Below are 20,120 nucleotides of genomic sequence, written 5' to 3' on the forward strand. Positions count from 1 at the left end.
TGTTTTCAGTAATGTTAATTTTTGTTCATTGCCATGTATTAATGCTTATATATATATATAAGTGAGGAGTTGAGCAGATAGCTGTGTATACACACACACACACACACACACACACACACACACACACATACACACACAAATACACACGCTATTTAACTGTCTATGTATATTATAAAATCATTGCTAATTTCTGACTATCCATTCTCCAGTGTAAGAGTGAAGTAATTAAGCCTCAACTATGAGGTATAATTTATTGAATGGTGTAGACTTTGTTACAATTGTATCCCTATCTTAAGAAGCAATCATACACATGGCTTTCAGAGTTTAAAAAAAAAAAAAAAAGTGGGGCAGGGGGAAGGCAGGGAGCCAGGAGGTCTAGTAGATCAGTGGAAGTTCATAGTTACTAAAAAACAACTCCAAGAGTATGTTCTGAATACAACATAAAACCTAAACTACTCCGTCTAAAGACCTGTGCTTGTTCTCTTTTGAGTTTCTTCACCTTATGAAGTAAAATCAATCCACGAAAGTATTTCTCTGCACCTGTACTTATCTGTAATATTACCTTTTCACAAATGATGTTAAAATGTCACTTCGTTACACTTCAGAAATTTTAGGGAGGAAACATTTTTCATTATATTATAAAGAACTCATTTGAACTTTTCTGAAGTACTAAATTGATGTCAGCAGTTCAGTGTGTAGCCGCCAGCCATAAGCAAGACTGAAGAGATGGCTTGTGACACCCTAATTCTCATTCATCATCTCCTCATTCCTCTGGCACCATTCTTTAGGCCCTACTTGTATACTTCAAGTTACATAAGCTCCAGACCAGCACCCTTTCTCTCCATCAAAATGTAGCCTTTCCAATTCCCAGGTTCCTTCTGTTTCCTCAGCAACCTGCTCTGATACTCTGTGCTTGTGGTTGTAAAGCTCTGTTTATAGGTAAGCCATTAGGTCCTCATTCTGCCACTAGTCTATTTCCTGAGTGTCTTTTTTCTCACAGATGGACCCCAGGACTTTAACTGCCAACCTTCCCCTCTTCTTTCCTCCAATCACCAACTTTATTTTCAGGAATTGTTTAATCCGTATATAAGTCTGGGTTTCATATTCTCTCTTGGATTCCTAGTGAAAACGCCTGAGGCAATTTGGAACAGATGAGTATTTTTTGCTAAGTTTATTATTCCTTCTCATTTTAGCCAGTTTTTGAAAACTTCCATCCAAACAGACATGTGTTTTAGGAGTGTGAGGAAGAAGTCAATTACTATTGGCCATGACCACATTTGTGTTCTTTTTCCTTGAAAAAGAAAACAATGGGCATAGCTAGTGACATTAGTTAAGCATAAATGATTCATAGGTCTAGAATGGACTGCAAATGTAACTTGACTTAAATGTGGATCCTGTAATAGCTTCATATAGAACATCTTTGTGCCTACAGATTATATTCTTGATAGCTGATTTCCCACATCAGCTCGAAATGCTACAGAAAAAAATACTGTCATTAGTACGTTCCACAGGATAATTTAATTGGTTGTGATTGACTTCAACAGATATGACATATATGCAATAAAAGTTCATTTTCCAGACTTTTCTCCATAGAGAGTTACAAACAGACCTTGAATAACTATCACACATTGGTTTATCTTTTGAGCATTGTTCCCTATCATTTTTATGGTTTGGGCATACTGATCCAACAATATCAACAAATTTGTTTTACAGCTTTTTAATGACAAACTTAAGAAATAATTCTGCAATCAATGCCTATGACAATTTTTGTTTATTTTCATTTAACTTAATGTCATAGAAATAGGTTCTGTATTTTATACTACTGATGAGCCCAGTATTAGAAATTGTTAAAATGTATGATGCGAAATAGTTTCATCTATCATTTTTGACTACTGAGTTAATATTTAGAAGTGTTTTATATTATCACAAAAAGTAGACTAGCTTTCTAATATCTTAGCAAAGGTGCTATGATTAAATATAAAATTCAAAGTAAGTTGAACACTCCTTATATTGACTACAAGTGCCAAGACTCTCATCAAAAAAAAAAAAAAGCACTAAACTACTGAGATTCTGTAAAAAAGTTAGCACTTCACTCCTTTTATAAGATTTAGGGGTCCTTAAAGTAATGAAATTGTTAGGTATATAGCATGCTTGTTCTTTGGGTATTGTGTCATATTGAGCACCACAAATATTCTTGGGGAGCTTTGTGTTCATAGTGGATAGTGGTTATAAATTTTTTTCATACTTTTTTTTTGGAGGGGTATTGAAAATTGAACCCAGGACGCATTACCATTGAGCTATATCCCTAGCCCTTCTTTTTTTTTTTTTTTTTTATTTTGAGAGAGAGTCTCACTAAGTTGCTTAGGGCTTTGCTAATTTGCTGACACTGGCCTCAAACTTGTGATCCTCCTGTCTGAGCTTTCTGAATCGTTAGGATGACAGGTGTGCAACACCTCACTTGGCTTATCATAAACTCTTATGGAGGTTACTATAATTCAGTTTATTGAGAAGAGTATTTCTGTAATAAACCTTTGTTATTATTTGAATAGTAATATAATGTATTTTCCATCTTTGTTATGAGTTACCAATTTGCAATACCAAAAAGAAACCAATTTTTCTTTTGTGGTACTGGGGATTGAGCCCAGGGCCTTGTACATATTAAGCACATGCTCTTACCACTGAGCTGCACTTGCATTCCATTCTGACCTCTTTCAGCAGAGGAGTACTACTGTTATAGTGTGCTCAGAAAAGGGTGTGGAAATGGAATAAAAGCTTAATTTGTTTCCCCTTTTATAATCAGAATTCGCATTTAGCTTGCACTTTTCTGAGGGGCATATCTCTCTTATCCACAATGCTTTTTAATTTGCTGAAAAGTTTTTTGTGCTTAAAGCTTTTTTTTTAACCTGTTATTCCAGTTTTGGGAAACAAAGTGATTTTAAGCAAATTTTAAGACAAAACTATAGGATCAGTAGGCAATCATTTTTAGATATCTAGATTCCTAGATACCAAGCACATACAGAATTCTTGTCTTCTCCAATACATCATATACTCCATGAAAATGCAAGGGTTGTAATCACTGTAATCTCTGTTTCCCCAGCATATTGCACATGGAAGAATTCATTTGCTCAAGGAATTAAAAAAAAAAACACAAAAAACCACCTCTTTTGTAGCATGAGAAAGTTGCCTAAAAATCAAAACAGATCTGCTTAATGATAGCATCTGTTATCATACTTCATTTCCCTGAAAGTTAATTATATAGATGACATACGGTGAACGAGAATTTATGCTGTTGTTCTGGTTCTGCCATAAACAGCATGACAATAGGAGAAGTCAGAGTTCTCTGGTAATACCAGCAAGTGAATTTATGGAATTAAGGGATTTAAGTAAATGGAACCAGTGGAAAAATTCTAAAAGTCATTCAAATTCTAAATTGCATTCTAAATCATAAATCATTCAATATGTAAAAGACCACAAAACTTTCAGTTTAGAAGTAACAGACAAAGAATATTAGAAAATTTAAAATTTTTAATAAATGTGCTTTGTTCACAAAATGTGAAAAAAATACAACAAACACAAACATACATTTTCTGGTATGGTACCTCCCACCACTTGGCAGCTATGGTAAAACCAAATGATCTATCATGATCCTGAAGAATCCAACCACATGATTATCATTTGTTTTTTGAAACACCAAATTATTTTGGAGAAACTGCTGTGAATGAGACAGGAGACCTCTTAATTTATTTATAGTCATATGAAATAATTGTTAGAGTAGTCATATAGTATTAGAAGGCCCTTCACTTATTATTATGTGTGTGATCTGGCATCAACACACAATGACTTCTTATATTTCAATACTTATAATAATGAATTGGCCTTGGTGGAACATGTGTTGGTTTAAATCCTGTGTCAACCTAATTTGAATAAACTGAACTTACAGTAACAAATGATGTAAATTCAAACAAATTTATACTAAGTGGTAGTAGGTTTTATAGAGTTTTTTTTTTTTTTCTTCAAAGTACTACTTAAAATATATCATGCACATTTTGGAGCAAAACCAGAATCAACATCTGTAAACACTCAGAAGAATTTATAGCACCCACATTTTAGCTGTAACACAAACGCTGTCTCAAAGGTCATACTCAGACCAGCTTTTCAAAGCACTATTTTAATTTACTTTCAAAGCACTTTCATTTGGTGTATTGTTGTCTTTGTTATTAGGATTGGATTTAGGCAAACCAAAGAAAATAATCAGTATAATAAAAGGGTAACACTAAAATGCAAGTCTCTATTATCCAGAACACAGTGCTTTTTTTCTTTTCTTTTGAAGAAGTTACAAGACATAATCCTGTAGTGTTTAACTGGAAAGAAAGGTAAACCCTAATAATTAAGGAATCATAGGCTATTGAAAGTAAACGAAAAATTTCAGGTTAATTATGGCATATTTGAACCACCATACATTGTTCAGTTAACTGACTTTTTTTTTTTTTTTTTGGCTAATTACAATCTGGTTACTTTATTAATGTAATATGTGAAATTTAATTTGAAATATTGGGTACACACAATCATGTATATTTTAAAGGATAAATTTTGTATTTGTAAATAAAATTTGACATTCAAAGGTAACTACAGCAACTCACAATAAGCACAAAAACATCAGTTTTACCAGAGTAAAGAAGTGCAGTTTATGAAATTTAGGATCAACTATTGAAAATGCAAGTTTCCTTTTAAAACACACACACACATACACACACACACACACACACACACAAACATTAACCATGAAATCTGAAACTGTGATATTTCAGTGCAAAAACCTCAGTATGAGGTAATTTTAATGTAATAACCACTTGAAAAAAAATCCACACAGTGGCACTCTTAAAAATGATAGTTTACATGACAATTGCTGGCTGACAAGACAATGTGGACTAAATGTTCTCAGCTGTTTAAACTTGTCTTGTTTGGACATATTTTTCCTTAATCATTTGCTTCTGATTCAGAAACACAGAAAGGCATTTATCAATGTGGAAAGGGAAAATTCCCACAGCCAACTAATGTTTTATATATTCAAAGAAAAATTTCTGCTAGGCTTTAGAAAGAAACTAGGATACCAAAAGTTGAAAACCATTTTGAGATTATCAGCAAAGGATTAATTTTAAAATTTTCTGTGTAATTCCAAACATGTAGAGCAGCACCTCCTTAATGGAAAGGTGGGAACCCTATCAAAGTTGGTCTCATCAGAACATAAACTCTCTTACAAGTGCAAACCCTTTCACAAAGGTGTTCTCAGTCAGTAATTAGTATTATACATTGTTCCTTGCTTAAAAAGAAAACATTGTAAATGAAATCTAAATTTCAAAAGAGTAAAAATGAATTCTCACAGATTAATATACTTAACACCAAGGCCCAAATCAACAAGAAAAATTATCAAAATACTACTTTGGCAATGGTGCTTCTTGTATTGTGCTAATTAAATCAGAATACATACTTTGGAGGAAAACTCTCCCCCAATGTCTGATGCTGCCAAATAAGTGTAAGAGAAGAAAAAAGCAAAAACAGCTATCACCAATTCCAAAAAGTTCAGGAAATATTGGATCATCATATGAAACTGAATAGAAAACGGCTTTCTGTAACAGATAACAATTTAGCTAGGAAAAAAATGATAAGTGCATCAGAAAACAACTAAACCAATCTATCTCTGTATCATATTTAACTCGTGAGTCATCAAAGTGCAATCTACAGCTTTCTACATATCTTTAAGTTTCCCATTGCAATGGTATAAAGTCAACATTGAACAATTGAAGAAAATGAAAATATAGAGCAAATTATGCTTCATTTTCACAATAGCACTAAAGAAAAAGGTACCTTTCTATATCTTAGTGTGAAATGCTAAAGTAACAGTGATTTCTGCTATGACAGGAGTCACTCTGCATGAAACTTTAAGCATTCTATATAAGAATAAATTTTAAAATCCAGAAGTAGAAAAAAATAGCAAACTCTGTAAACCTCTGCATTTCTTCTATGCAAACCAGGTTTTGTGTATTGAGTTCATGTTAGTATTTCTGATTATTGTAAGCAAATCAGTTTACAAGTCTGGACTGAAAGGGCCTTTTGCTTTTATATTAACTTAAAAGTAATATGGGATCCTCTAGCTCATAGAAAGGAATAGAGCTGGCTTGACTTTCTCCAGAATCTGAGTCATATGGAGCATCAGGGAGTTCTGTGAAACCGTATGCTAATTGTTCATCTTCTATATCTGATCGTACATAGCAGGAAGGATTAGAATATTCCTCATCTTCTATACTGTTGAAATCTTGAGGAATATATAACATCCCTGGGTAGTTCCTACTAACCAAGTCACTTGTGGTTTTTAGGGAGATTTTCCTAAATGCCATCAGATGCATATGTGAAAATTTTGAATACTTGAAGCGTTTAAAGCCCAAGGACTCTATAGCAATCTTCCAGCTTTTCATCATCATAGCATGACGGTTCTGATGGGAGGAATCAGGTGTGATGATAAGTAATAAACCATTTAACACCAACAGTTCATGAGCTTTCTTGCAGCAAATCCATCGCTGGTAGGGTGATGGAAAATAGGAAAGAAGGAGAGAGAAAACAACCACATGGAAAAGCTCTCCAGGAAGAGAATCAATAGGATTTTTCAACTGCTTCAAAAAAGCATCTATAGCATCCTGTGCAAGCTGGAGCGGCTGTTGAAGTTGTAAGTTCAGGAAGTCACACTTGTATACACTCTGCAGAAGAGAGAGAGAGAAAAGGCATATTAATATCAAGGGCTGGGGATGTATATAGCTCAGTGGTAGAGCACTTGCCTAGCATGTGCAAGGGCCCTGGGTTAGATTTCAGCACTGAAAAATTATTAAGTTTGACAAATTTATTTACCAAAACTTATAAAAATCTCAGAAATTAAGCCCAAAGAATTTTAGTTATCATTATGTATGTGTATAAAGTTATATATAAAATATAAAGTTATATGTAAAATGACTTTTACTTCTTATCAACTTGAAATTAAAAATTTTATGCATATGTACAAAAAAATCTTAAGTTTATCTGAAATTTAATTTGGGTAAGAGTTTACTGGAATGATTTTATTTCCAAACTTAGTCACTCTTACATTCGCTTTGACATATACAGTTAATAAAAACAAGCTAGCTTTAAAAACAACTTTTATAGAAAAAAATACCATAATATAAGTATGAATCAGAGAAGTAAAAATAAAAATGTAATGAATGAGGCATTATAATTTGTATAAGCAGAACGATGCCAAAACTTTCTAAGGTCATGAAAATGGTCTTTTAAGCTATTCTCTTTAACCATTTTAATGTTAACACTACTTTTATTCTATTAAAATATTAATCTCTGGTTTGAAGCAAACTACATATTAAATTCAATTAACAGTCAAATGACCACAGGAAGTACTAGAACTAAAGGAATAAACACTTAATAATTTGCTGACTATTAAAACTCTTTATAAAGAATACTGAATAAGAAAGTGCTAAAGTTTAAGTGCCCTTCAAGGGTCCAAGTTGTTAAGGCTTGCTTCCCAGGGTGGTGTTATTGGGAGGTGGAGCCTAGTCTTGAGGTTATTAGGAGTGCCCAGAAAGGGATTATAGGACGGGATCCATTCCATTCTTTCATTTCCTGGCTGTGAAGCCAGTGGTTTTGCTCTGCCACACACTTCCGCCATTGGTATGTTGCCTTGCCATAGGCCCAAAAGCAACAGGTTCAATTAGGGATTAGATCCACTAAAAATCAAGCTTTTCTTTTTGTAAGTCAGATATCTCATTTATTTGTTCAGTGACAGGAAACGTGTACAGAAAGCATTTTAAAATTTAGACTAAAATTAGCTTACCATATAGCAATAGTCATTAGCAAACACATGCACTAAAACCTTGGTCCTTCCCTTCTGTTACTGTGTAGACAAGCTGGTCCCATAATCATATGGACTGTCTACTAGGGAAAGTAATACACAATGTTCTATTATCTGGAAAAAGATTCTTTTCCTCTTCCCTTTGGTTTCTTTCAGACAGCTCTACTGCAATAAAACTAACACAAAAGCATATTTAAAGTATATACTTTGATAAGACCTAACATTTAACATCCATGAAATAATTGCAGATTAACAGATCAAATACCCACAAATTTTCTATGCTCCTTAATAATCTTTTCCTCATATGTTTCTTCCTCTTCCATTGTTACCAGGCAATGACTGATGTGATTTCTATCACTATAGGTTAGTCTGGATTTCCAAGGATTTTTTATAAATGGAATAATACAAAATGTGCTTTTTATTCTGCCTGTCTTTTCTCACTTAGCATAGTCATTTTGAGATTTATCCATTTCTTTTTGTAGGCATTATTATTTTATTGCTTTTCATTTAAATTGCTGAATCATGTCCCACTGTATCAAGGATACATCACTAGTTGGTTTCCCACACATCTGTTTCTGGATATATGGACTATTTCTAGTTTTTGACTTATTACAACTGAAGCTGTTATGAATATTCTTGTTCCAAATCTTTGCTTTTTTTTATGCTTTCATTTGTCTCAGGAAAATATCCAAGAAAGAGGTGGTTGGGCCATATAGCAAATGTGTATTTAATTTGTTGTTGTTGTTGTTACCAGATTTATTTATTTGTTATATTTTATTTTATCCATTTAGTTTCTTTTTTAAATCTTTTGTTATGCATGACAATAGAATGCACTTATACAGTTTGATATATGATACATAGATGGAATATAATTTCTCATTTTTCTGAGTACATATTGTAGAATCATATTGGTCATACAGTCACATATGTACATAAAGTAATAATGTCTGTTTCATTCTACTATCTTTCTTATCCCCACATCCCCTGCCTTCCCCTCCTTTCACTTCCCTTCACCTAATCAAGGTAACAGTATCCTTTTTTTTTGCCTTTATACATGTACTTTGTTTGTTTTGCATTACAATTCTTTATACACATATATACCACAATTTTTGTATCTCTGTATATAAAGTATGTTGACACCAAATTCAAGTCTTCATACATGTACTTTGTATAATGACGTCCATCACATTCCACCATCCTTGCTAATCCCCTGCCCCCTTCCTTTCCCTCCTACCCCTCTTCTCTAACTAGAATTCATCTATTCCTCCCATGCTCTCCCTCCCTACCCACTATGAGTCAACCTCCTTATATCAGAGAAAATATTTGGCGTTTGTTTTTTTGGGATTGGCTAACTTTACTTAGCATTATATTCTCCAACTTCATCAATTTACAAATGCCAAGATTTTATTATTTTTTAATGCTGAGTAAAATTCCATTGTGTATATATGCCATATATTTTTTTAAATCCATTCATCCACTGAAGGACATCTAGGTTGGCTCCACAGTTTAGCTATTGTGACTTGTGCTGCTAAAAATATTGATGTGGCTGTGTCCCTGTAGTATGCTGTTTTTAAGTCCTTTGGGTGTAGTCTGAGGAGAGGAATAGCTGGGTCAAATGGTGGTTCCATACCCAGTTTTCCATGGAATCTCCATATTGCTTTTCAAATTGGCTGCACCAATTTGTAGTCCCACCAGCAATGTATGAGTGTACCTTTTTCCCCACATCGTTGCCAACACTTATTGTTGTTTGTCTTTATAATAGCTGCCATTCTGACTGGAGTGAGATGATATCTTAGAGTGATTTTGATTTGCATTCCTCTGATTGCTAGAGATGATGAATATTTTTTCATATATTTGTTGATTGACTGTATATCCTTTTTCTGAAAAGTGTCTGCTCAGGTGCTTAGCCCATTTGTTGATTGGGTTGTTTTTTCGGTGTTTAGCTTTTTGAATTTTTTTTATACCATAGAGATATGTGATGTGCAATGGGTAAAAATTTGCTCCCAGGATGCAGGCTCTCTGTTCAACTTACAGATTGTTTCTTTTGCTAAAAAGAAGCTTTTTAGTTTGATTCCATCTCATTTATTGATTCTTGGTTTTAATTCTTGTGCTATAGGAGTCTTATTAAGGAAGCTGGAGCCTAATCTCATGATGAAGAATAGGGCCTACTTTTTTTTCTATTAGACGCAGAATTTCTGGTTTAAATCCTAGGTCCTTGATCCATGTTTAGTTTAGTTTTGTGCATGGTGAGAGATAGGGGATTAATTTCATTTTGTTGCATATGGATTTCCAGTTTTCCAAGCACCATTTGTTGAAGATGCTGTCTTTTCTCCAGTGCATGTTTTTGGCACCTTTGTCTAATATAAGATGACTGTAATTCTGTGAGTTAGTCTCTGTGTCCTCTATTCTGGACCATTGGTCTACTGGACTGTTTTGGTGCCAATACTCTGCTGTTTTTGTTACTACTGCTCTGTAGTATAGTTTAAGGTCTGTTATAGTGATACTACCTGCTTCACTCTTTCTGCTTAGGATTGCTTTAGCTATTCTTGGACTCTTATTTTTCCAGATGAGTTTCATGATTGCTTTTTCTATTTCTATTAGGAATGTCATTGGGATTTTGATTGGAATTGCATTAAATATGTATAGTGCTTTTGGAATTGTGGTCATTTTGATAATATTAATTCTACCTATCCAAGAGCAAGGTAGATCCTTCCATCTTCTAAGGTCTTCTTTGATTTCTTTCTTTAGGGTTCTGTAGTATTTATTGTATAGATCTTTCACCTGTTTTGTTAAGTTGATTCCCAAGTATCTTATTTTTTTTGAGGATATTGTGAATGGGGTAGTTTTTCCTCATTTCCTTCTCAGAGGATTTGTCACTGATATACAGAAATGTCTTTGATTTATGGGTATTGATTTTATATCCTGCTACTTTGATGAATTCATTTACTAGTTCTAGAAGTTTTCTTGTGGAGATTTTTGGGTCTTCTAGGTATAGAATCATATCATCAGCAAATACAGCTAATTTAAGTTCTTTTCCTATACATATCCCTTTAATTTCTTTTGTCTAATTGCTCTGGCCAGTCTTTCAAGAACTATGTTGAATAGAAGTGGTGAAATAGGGCATCCCTGTCTTGTTCTAGATTTTAGATAGAATGCCTTCAATTTTTCTCCGTTTAGAATGATGTTGGCCTGAGGCTTAGCATAGATAGCCTTTACGTTGTAGAGATATGTGCCTATTATCCCTAGTTTTTCTAGTGTTTTGAACATAAAGGGATGCTGTATTTTGTCAAATGAGTTTTCTGCATCTATCAATATGATTATGATTCTTATCTTTAAGTCTATAGATATGATGAATTATATTTATTGATTTCCGTATGTTAAACCAACCTTGCATCCCAGGATAAATCCCAATTGATCATGGTGCACAATCTTTTTGACATGTTTTTGTATTCAATTTGCCAGAATTTTATTGAGAATGTTTGCATCTATGTTCATAAGAGATGTTGGTCTTAAGTTTTCTTTCTTTGAAGTGTCTTTGTCTGGTTTTGGAATCAGGGTGATATTGGCCTCATAGAATGAGTTTGGAACTGCTCCCTCTTTTTCTATTTCCTGAAATAAATTGAAGGGCATTGGTATTAGTTCTTCTTTAAAAGTCTTGTAGATCTCACTGTGTATTCATCTGGTCTTGGGCTTTTCTTGGTTGGTAATCTTTTGATGGCTTCTTCTATTTCCTCACTTGATATTGGTATGTTTAAGTTGTATATATCTTCCTGACTCAATCTGGGCAGATCATATGACTTAAGAGATTTATCGATGCCTTCAACGTCTTCTATTTTATTGGAGTATAAAGTTTCAAAATAATTTCTAATTATCTCCTGTATTTCTGTAGTGTCTGTTTTGATATTGTCTTTTTGATCATGTATGCTAGTAATTTGAGTTCTCTCTCTCCTTCTCTTCATTAGCGTGGCTAAGAGTCTGTCAATTTTATTTATTTTTTCAAAGAAGCAACTTTTATGAAACTACTGATTATATTTTAAATAATAATTGAACCCAACATTTCTGAACATTGAGACTAACTATAAATGTCTTAATAACAATAATTGGTTCATAGGTGATGTATTGTTGATATTAGGATCTGTTAACATTGTCCTTCCCCACAAAGTAGGGATCTTGGAACCATACAAGAGCACTAAAAATCTTTAGGGTAAAAACAATAACACACCAGTCCCACAGAGCTGGAAAGAAAGAAACGTGAACATCATGAAAAGACAAGGGAAGAAAGTACCACAAACAATTAAGACAACATATCATTAGAAGAATTGACAGCTACAGCAGAAAAAATGACAGAGAAAGATTTCAGGATATACATTATTAAAATGTTTTGGGATTTCAAACAAGACATTAGAGAACAAATACAGGCAGTGAAAGATCACTTTGACAATGAGCTACACATAAACAAATCCAAGAAGCAAAAGATCAACTCAATAGGGATACAGAGGTTATTAAAAAAAATAAAAAACAAAAGACAAAAAAAACAATAAAAAACCCAGAAATCCTTGAAATGAAAGAAATAATAAACCAAATTAAAAATTCAAACGAGAGCATTACCAACAGAGTAGACCACGAAAATGATAAGAAACCATGGGCAGAACATCCAAGAAATATGGGATAGCATAACAAGACCAAATTTAAGAGTTATTGGGATAGAGGAAGGTATAGAGAAATAAACCAAAGGAATGTGCAATCTGTTCAATCAAATAATATCAGAAAACTTTCCAGACATGAAGAATGAAATGGAAATCCAAATCCAAGAAGCCTACAGGATGCCGAATGTGCAAAATCACAACAGATCCACACCAAGATACATTATAATGAAAATGCCCAACACACAGAATAAGGAGAGAATTTTAAAAGCCACAAGAGAAAGGAATCAGATTACCTATAGGGGTAAACCAATTAGGATAATGACAGATTTTTCAACACAGATCCTGAAAGCTAGAAGATCCTGGAACAACATATTTCAAACTCTGAAAGATAATGGGAGCCAACCAAGAATTTTGTATCCAGCAAAATTAAGCTTTAAATTTGAAGATGAAATAAAAACCTTCCATGATAAACAAAAATTAAAAGAATTTATAGCTAGAAAACTGGCACTACAAAACATCCTTGGCAAAATATTTCATGAAGAGGAAATGAAAAACAACAATGAAAACCAGCTGAGGGTGGTAGTAGACTAAAAGAAAAAACTAATCAAAGAGGAAAACCAAGTCTAGTTAAAAAAACAAAAATAAACAAATAGGGCTGAAAGTACAAACCATGTCTCAATAGTAACTCTAAATGTTAATGGCTTAAACTCACCAATCAAAAGACATAGACTAGCAGATTGGATTAAAAAAAAGATCCAATAATATGCTACCTACAGGAGATTCATCTGTTAGGAAAAGACAAAAAACAGACTGAAGGTGAAAGGTTGGGAAAAATCATACCACTCACATGGACTATGGAAGCAAGCATACTCAGACATACACAGACTGAAGGTGAAAGGTTGGGAAATATTGCTTCTCCACCAAATAAATACAGTGTGTGTCCCTTCCATCATATTTCTTTAAATTCATAGTTTTCATCATAAAGATTTCCCCACATTTTTTGTCAGATTCAAATAATGTTCACATATGAAATAGTTCATATTTTATATTTTATTATAAGTGGCAGTTTTATATTAATAAAGGGTACCTGGGCTGGGGATATGGCTCAAGTGGTAATGCGCTCGCCTGCCATGCATGGGGCGCTGGGTTCAATCCTCAGCACCACATAAAAATAAAATAAAGATGTTGTGTCCACCGAAAACTGAAAAATAAATATTAAAAAATTCTCTCTTTCTAAGAAAAAAAATAGTACTATTTTTAACATCCACTTTTGATTGTTGCAATTGCTAAAGTATTTATACATATAATTGCTGCTAGAATAATATACACATATAATTGATTTCTATAGATCTTATAATCTTGTTTAACTTACGAGTTCAAAAGTAGCTCATTTGTATATTCTATGGAATATAGTGTCATCTATAAATACACAAATTTTACTTCTTCCTTTCCAATTTGGATGTTTTAAATTTTTTCTTTATTGCATTGCTTAAAACTGCTGGTAATATGTTGAATAGAAGTGGTGAGATTCAATCTCCTTATCTTGTTCTTATTCTGGTTCTTGTGGAAAAGATATTTTTCTTTCACCATTAAGAATGTTATGGGCTAGGGTTGCAGCTTATTGGCAGAGCCCTTGCCTTGCACATGTGAGGCACTGGGTTTGATCCTCAGCACCACATAAAAATAAATAAATAAAATAAAGATATTGTGTCCATGTATAACTAAACAATATTTAAAAAAAGAATGTTATTATCTGTAGGTTTTTCAAATCCCCTTTATCATATTGAGGAAACTCCTTTCAATTTCTACTGAGAAATTATATCAGGAAAGTATGTCAAATGCTTTTTCTATACCTAATGAGATAAAACATAGCCTCTCTTTTTTGATGAATTAATACAGTGAAAAGATTGTTTTGTCACATTAAACCAATCTTGCACTACTAGGTTAAGCCAGATTTGATCATGACATATTAATCTTTAAAAACAATGATTCAACTTAAATTTTGTACAGAACATTTGCATCTAAGTTCATAAGAGACAATGGTCTGTAGTTTTCTTGTTCTAATGTCTATCTGGTTTTAATACTAGGGTAGTATCTTTATAGAAGCAGGAGGGAAATATTCCATCCTTTTCAGTTTCAGGGAAGAGTGTATATATAACTGTTATTATTTGTTTCTTAACTGGTAAATATATCAGTGAACTCATATGTGCCTGAAATTGTCTTTGTAAGTTTTTTTTCTTAAACTACAAATTCAAATTTCTTTAATAAATTTATGATCATTTATGTACTTATTTCTTCCTGAATAAGGATAGCATCTTGAGAGGTAGCATGAGTGGTATGTATCATTCAAGGAATTTATCTCTTGAAATTTATCCCTTTTATTTTAAGTAGTGAAATTTATGGGTAGAAAGTTGTTTACAGTATTATCCCTTAAACATTGGCAAAATCTGTAATGATGTCACCTCTTTCTCTTTATTTCTGGGTCAATAGGATTAGAGGTTTTCAGTATTATGGAACTTTTCAAAGAGCTAGTTTTTGCTTTCATCAGTTTTCCTCATTGTTTCTCTGAACATTTTCCATTTTATTGATTTCTATTTTCTTGTTTGCATTTTAAATTTTTTTTCAAGTACAAAAGTTGGTATTATTGCTTTGAGACCTTTTTCATTTTTTTAAACAATATTTAGTTATTATCACACATTTATCTGCATCTCATTCTTCTCCCGGGACCAAGAAAAGGTGGCGAGTGCATGTTTTTCTCTTGGCAATGACACACCTCAAGAAAGAAAGCAGATATATGGTCTAAAGCCTTCCTCATTTTCTAATAAAAGTGTTTGGTGGAGCTGGGGTTGTAGCTGAGTGGTAGAATACTTGCCTGGCGTGTGTGAAGCACTAGATTCATCCTTAGCACCACATAAAAATAAATAAATGAAATAAAGGTATTGTATCTATCTACAACTAAATATATACATATATATATATTTTAATGTTTTGTATTATAAATTTTCCTTTTATTACTATTTAAACAAAGTTAGTGCAATCCTATGCATTTTAATCTCTCCCTTTTTTAACCACTCATACTGGGGACTGAACCCAGGAGTGTTCTCAGTCCTTTTAATCTTTTAATTTGAGACAGGGTTTCACTAAATTGCTGAGCCTGCCTTTTGAATTTGTGATCCTTCTGCCTCAGCCTCCAAGTCACTGGGATTACTGACATGCACTACAGCACCTGGTGATATCTTATATCTTTATTTATCCCAATTTGCTATGATTTCAATGTTCAAAACTCATGTTGAAAGCTGTCAATGGGTACTTGTTTTTGGTTCTAAATTCCTCCACAGTCATGCTGGATTAGGGTCCATCCTACTGACTTCAGTTTAACAAGATTACCTCTGTAAAACTCCATCTTCAAATGAAGTCACATACTTGGGGTTAGGGCTCCAACACACACACACACACACACACACACACACACACACACACACACCACACACATTTCAAACTATAACGCTCAGTTTAAGTAATAAGAAAATAATACATATGTATATAAAATATATATTTGCCTTTGTAGTCATCACTTTTAATACTCTTCATTCCTTTTTCGTAGATCTATATTTCCACCTAGTAAAGCAGTTTTTCCCTAACATTTCTTTTAATACAAGTTTGCTGATATTAAATTTTTTCAGCTTTTGTATGCTTGAGAAAAATCTTCATTTCATCTTCATTATTTATATATATATTTTTTTAGAGAGAGAGAGAGATTTTTTAAAATATTTATTTTTCAGTTTTTTCGGTGGATACAACATCTTTATTTTATTTTATGTGGTGCTGAGGGTCGAACCCAGCACCAGGCGAGCATGTTACTGTTTGAGCCACATCCCCAGCCCCTCATCTTCATTATTTAAAGACAAAGTTCTAGGGTATGGAATTCTAGGTGACAATCCCCCTTGCCCTGGGTGCTTTAACAAGTCTGTTTAAAAATATCTGGTTGCTTTTATGGCTACATCACTAAGTTTAAAAGTTTGATTATGATGTTTTGCATGTATTTTCTTCATTTTTTCTTGAGTTTGAGATTACTGAGTTTCTTGGATTTGTAGATATATATCTTTCATCAAATTTGGAAAATTTCTGGCCATATTTTTCAAATCTCTTCCTTTTGGGGAGATTTCAATAATGTTTATGTTTGGATGGTTTAAGCTGTCTCACTGATAGTCTTCAATTTTAAAAAATTTTGTTTTCTGGTTTTTATTGTTTGTTTGTTTGTTTTGGTCAGTTTCTATTGCCATGTCTTCAAGATAACTTTTTCAACATCTAAAATGCATTAATCCCATCTGTGTTTCATATTACACATTCTATAAGTTAGATTTGGGTATTTTAACATCTATTCCATTTCACTACTAACTTTTTCCCACATAGGGAATACAATTATAATATCCCTATTCTATTTATTTTAAATGATAAATTATAGAAGTATAAAACAGAAAAATATGCAAATCGTAACTGTATAGCTTAAGGAATTTCCCTGAACTAGATAAAATTAGTTTAAATATCCTTATTTCTTAATTTTAATCTCTCTCCATATCTGTTATTCTCTCTGTTATGTTTGTCCTTTTTAGACAATTTATCTCTTCATTCTGCGTCCTATTTTCTTCTTTTCATGGCTAGTTTTTGTTGTTGTTGTCGTTATTGTTTGTTTTTTTAATCTAGTCATTGTGAATTTTACCTTGATGGATATAGGATAGCTGGGGATTGTTATAAGTATTCCTGAACTTCAGTCTGAAATGTAATTAAGATACCTGGAGACAGTTTGATCTTTTTGGATCTTGTTTCTAAAATTTGGTAGGTGGGCCTGAAGCAATGTCCAGTCTAAGGCTTAATATTCTCGACTACTGGGGCAAGAATTATATACTCTATTCAACGCTTTGTGAATCTTGACCTTTTCAGTGTGACTGGTAGTGACAAGTACTATTTCCAGCCTGTGAGAATGCTGGGCACTGTAACCTTTAATTCTTTCAGGTAGTACTTTCTCTGGTCTCATGAATTTTTCTCAAGTATATGTGCTGATAAGAACTCAGCTGTGTGCTCATAAGGGATCCTTTTCAGGCTTCTGGATTTTCTCTCTGTGTAGGTTTCTCATTTGTCATACTCTGTCCTACAAACTCTAGCTGCCATCGTCCCCTAGTACTCTCAGAGTCCCACTTTAAGTTTACAACTCAGGTGACTCAGATGGGTTCTGTTTGGGTTCCCTCTCTTTGTACCACATACAGAAATGTAAGGCAACATGCAGGTGAAAGGGTAGAGCTTATTTAATTTGTTTTCAATCTTTTAGGGATCACCATCCTTTGTGTCTAGTGTAATGTAAATTGTTTCACATGTGTTGACCTCTTTTTGGTTGCTTTATATAGGAGAAAGTAAACAAATGCAGCCTGTTATTCCATTTTGGCTAGAATATTTTCTCTTTGTTTTCAAATTAGTTATGGGGTTCTTGAACTATTAAAGTCTGATTCTACTAGTGAACTTAATATAGCCATTGTTTTGCATTCCTTAATGAACATACAATTGAAAGTTTATAGGACTATTTATTAAACGTAATAATACTTAAAAAAATATAAGCCTGAGGTTCAGATCAAATGGTCTTTATGTCTCAGAAGTTGTGAAGAACGTCTCCAATGTGTGTCTTAAAAGAAGGGAGAGAGAGAATCCATGCACAAAGTCATGAGTATGTTATAGTAGCTTCTGATATCACAAGAATACTCTGCAAGGATAAGATAAGAACAGCTACTTCACTGTAGAACAAATATTTGTCTTTGAGAAGTAAAGAAAACACTAATGATTTTAGCATTTCCTTATTCCTTAATGTTACTCAGATTATATTTAGACAGTAATGTTCATCAAAATGACATACCGTTAAAGATTCAGATGAAAGATGAATCTTCATGCAGAAACTTTTCAATAAAGTAAGCATTTATTTAGCACTCACTATATAACAAATTCTTTGCTAGGCACTTTAAACACTTTTCTCAAAAACAAAACAATATCCTATGAAATGTGGTACATTATTAACCCCATTATACAGATAAGAATATAGAGATAGAGACTAGAAAATGGTGGTGGTGAGATTTAAATGTAGGTTGCAAGTAAGATTCCATTCTCTTATTTAGAGTGTACTTAATGTACCATGCTCTCTTCTAGGTGCTAGAAATACAGCAGTTGGGGGGAAAATCCATAAATATAATATGATATAACATAATATAAATATAATAATCTATATTTTCTTTATAACATTAATAATGTAATTTGTGGGCTGGGTGTTAGAGTACTTGCCTAGCATGTGCAAGGCCCAGGGTTCTCTCTCCAGGCCACCATCAAAACTAAAACGCAATTTGTAATTTTTTTTTATGCCTATAGCTGTATTAAATGTAAAATGGCAAATATTATGTATTTGTAGCTGAGGAAAAATAACAAATTCTTTTCTAATAAGGGAAGTACCTGCTCTGGATTCTCTTACCTTTAAAAATTACCCTTAACAGAAGTTTCTGGCATCATATGAATAAGATAAAAAAAAAAAAGTTTAACCTAATAGGCAGGTGATCCTGCTTCACCAAACTGAAGTAATAGTGTCACAAAGTGAAGGAATGTTCTCAAAGGGAAGAATAATAGTTATCACTTATTGAGGATAAACATAGCATCAAGCCAAGTTTTAGTCAGATATTTATTCTCACAGCTCTTTAAAAGTAGAGAAAACAGTCTATATGCAGTAGTTTTTATATACTTACGCAAAAACTTAATAAAATTTTTGGCTGACTCCAATGATCTTGCCTGTTTCTACCATTCCATAATGACACTTCAATACAGTACATTTCAGAAAGATATGTACTTAAAAAAAATCAAATCAAACAAAATGCAAAGCCCAAACATTATGTGTATCTGAATCCTTATTAGCTACTCAACTTTCTTAAAGGCAGATATTACAAAAGCATATGTTATGGTTCAGATATGAGGTGTCCCCCAAAAGCTCATGTGTAAGACAATGCAAGAATGCTCAGAGGTGAAATGATTAGTAGACTATGATAGGTGTAATCTAATCAGTAAATTAATTCACTGATAAGGATTAACTGGGCAGTATCTGTAGGCAGGTAGGATGTGGCTGGAGGAAGTAGGTTACTAGGGGTGCCTCTGGGGTTTATGTTTTGTTCTTGGTAAGCGAAACTCTCCACTTCCTAGTTGTCATGTCCTGAGTTGCTTTCCTCCATCATACACTTCCACCAAGAGGTTCTGTATCATCTTGGGCCCAAGGTTATAGTCAGTTGACTATGGACTAAACAAACCTCTGAAACCATGAGCCAAAATAAACTTTATTTCCTCTAAATTATTTTTGTGGGGTCTTTGGGTCACAGTGACACAAAGCTTGCTGAGAGCCACGGCTGAGTCTGTATGGCCCCTGGCATTTTGCCAACAGTATTGATTGACAGGCGCCTCTGCCTGTCCGCCTCTGCCGCAGTCCGGCTGGCTGGGCAAAATAGCTGGGGGGTGACGAACAACTTGTGTACGTTGATACAGCAGGAGTGGGAGCCATTTATTGCAGGACA

The 20,120-nt window shown here is 33.4% G+C and overlaps 1 protein-coding gene across 1 annotated transcript in view; it reads right to left on the reverse strand.

The window, feature by feature from the left end:
* Positions 1 to 3,505: 3,505 nt before the first annotated feature.
* Samtor (S-adenosylmethionine sensor upstream of mTORC1) overlaps positions 3,506 to 20,120 on the reverse strand; it is an 81,923-nt gene continuing 65,308 nt past the window's right edge. Inside the window, exon 5 of the mRNA XM_027926498.2 lies at positions 3,506 to 6,752. Coding sequence (XP_027782299.1) covers positions 6,123 to 6,752 — 630 coding nt within the window. The 3' untranslated portion in view covers positions 3,506 to 6,122. The remainder of the gene's footprint in view (positions 6,753 to 20,120) is intronic.

This window comes from Marmota flaviventris, chromosome 1 (genome assembly GCF_047511675.1).
Source record: "Marmota flaviventris isolate mMarFla1 chromosome 1, mMarFla1.hap1, whole genome shotgun sequence".
Classification (NCBI taxonomy): Eukaryota; Metazoa; Chordata; class Mammalia; order Rodentia; family Sciuridae; genus Marmota; species Marmota flaviventris.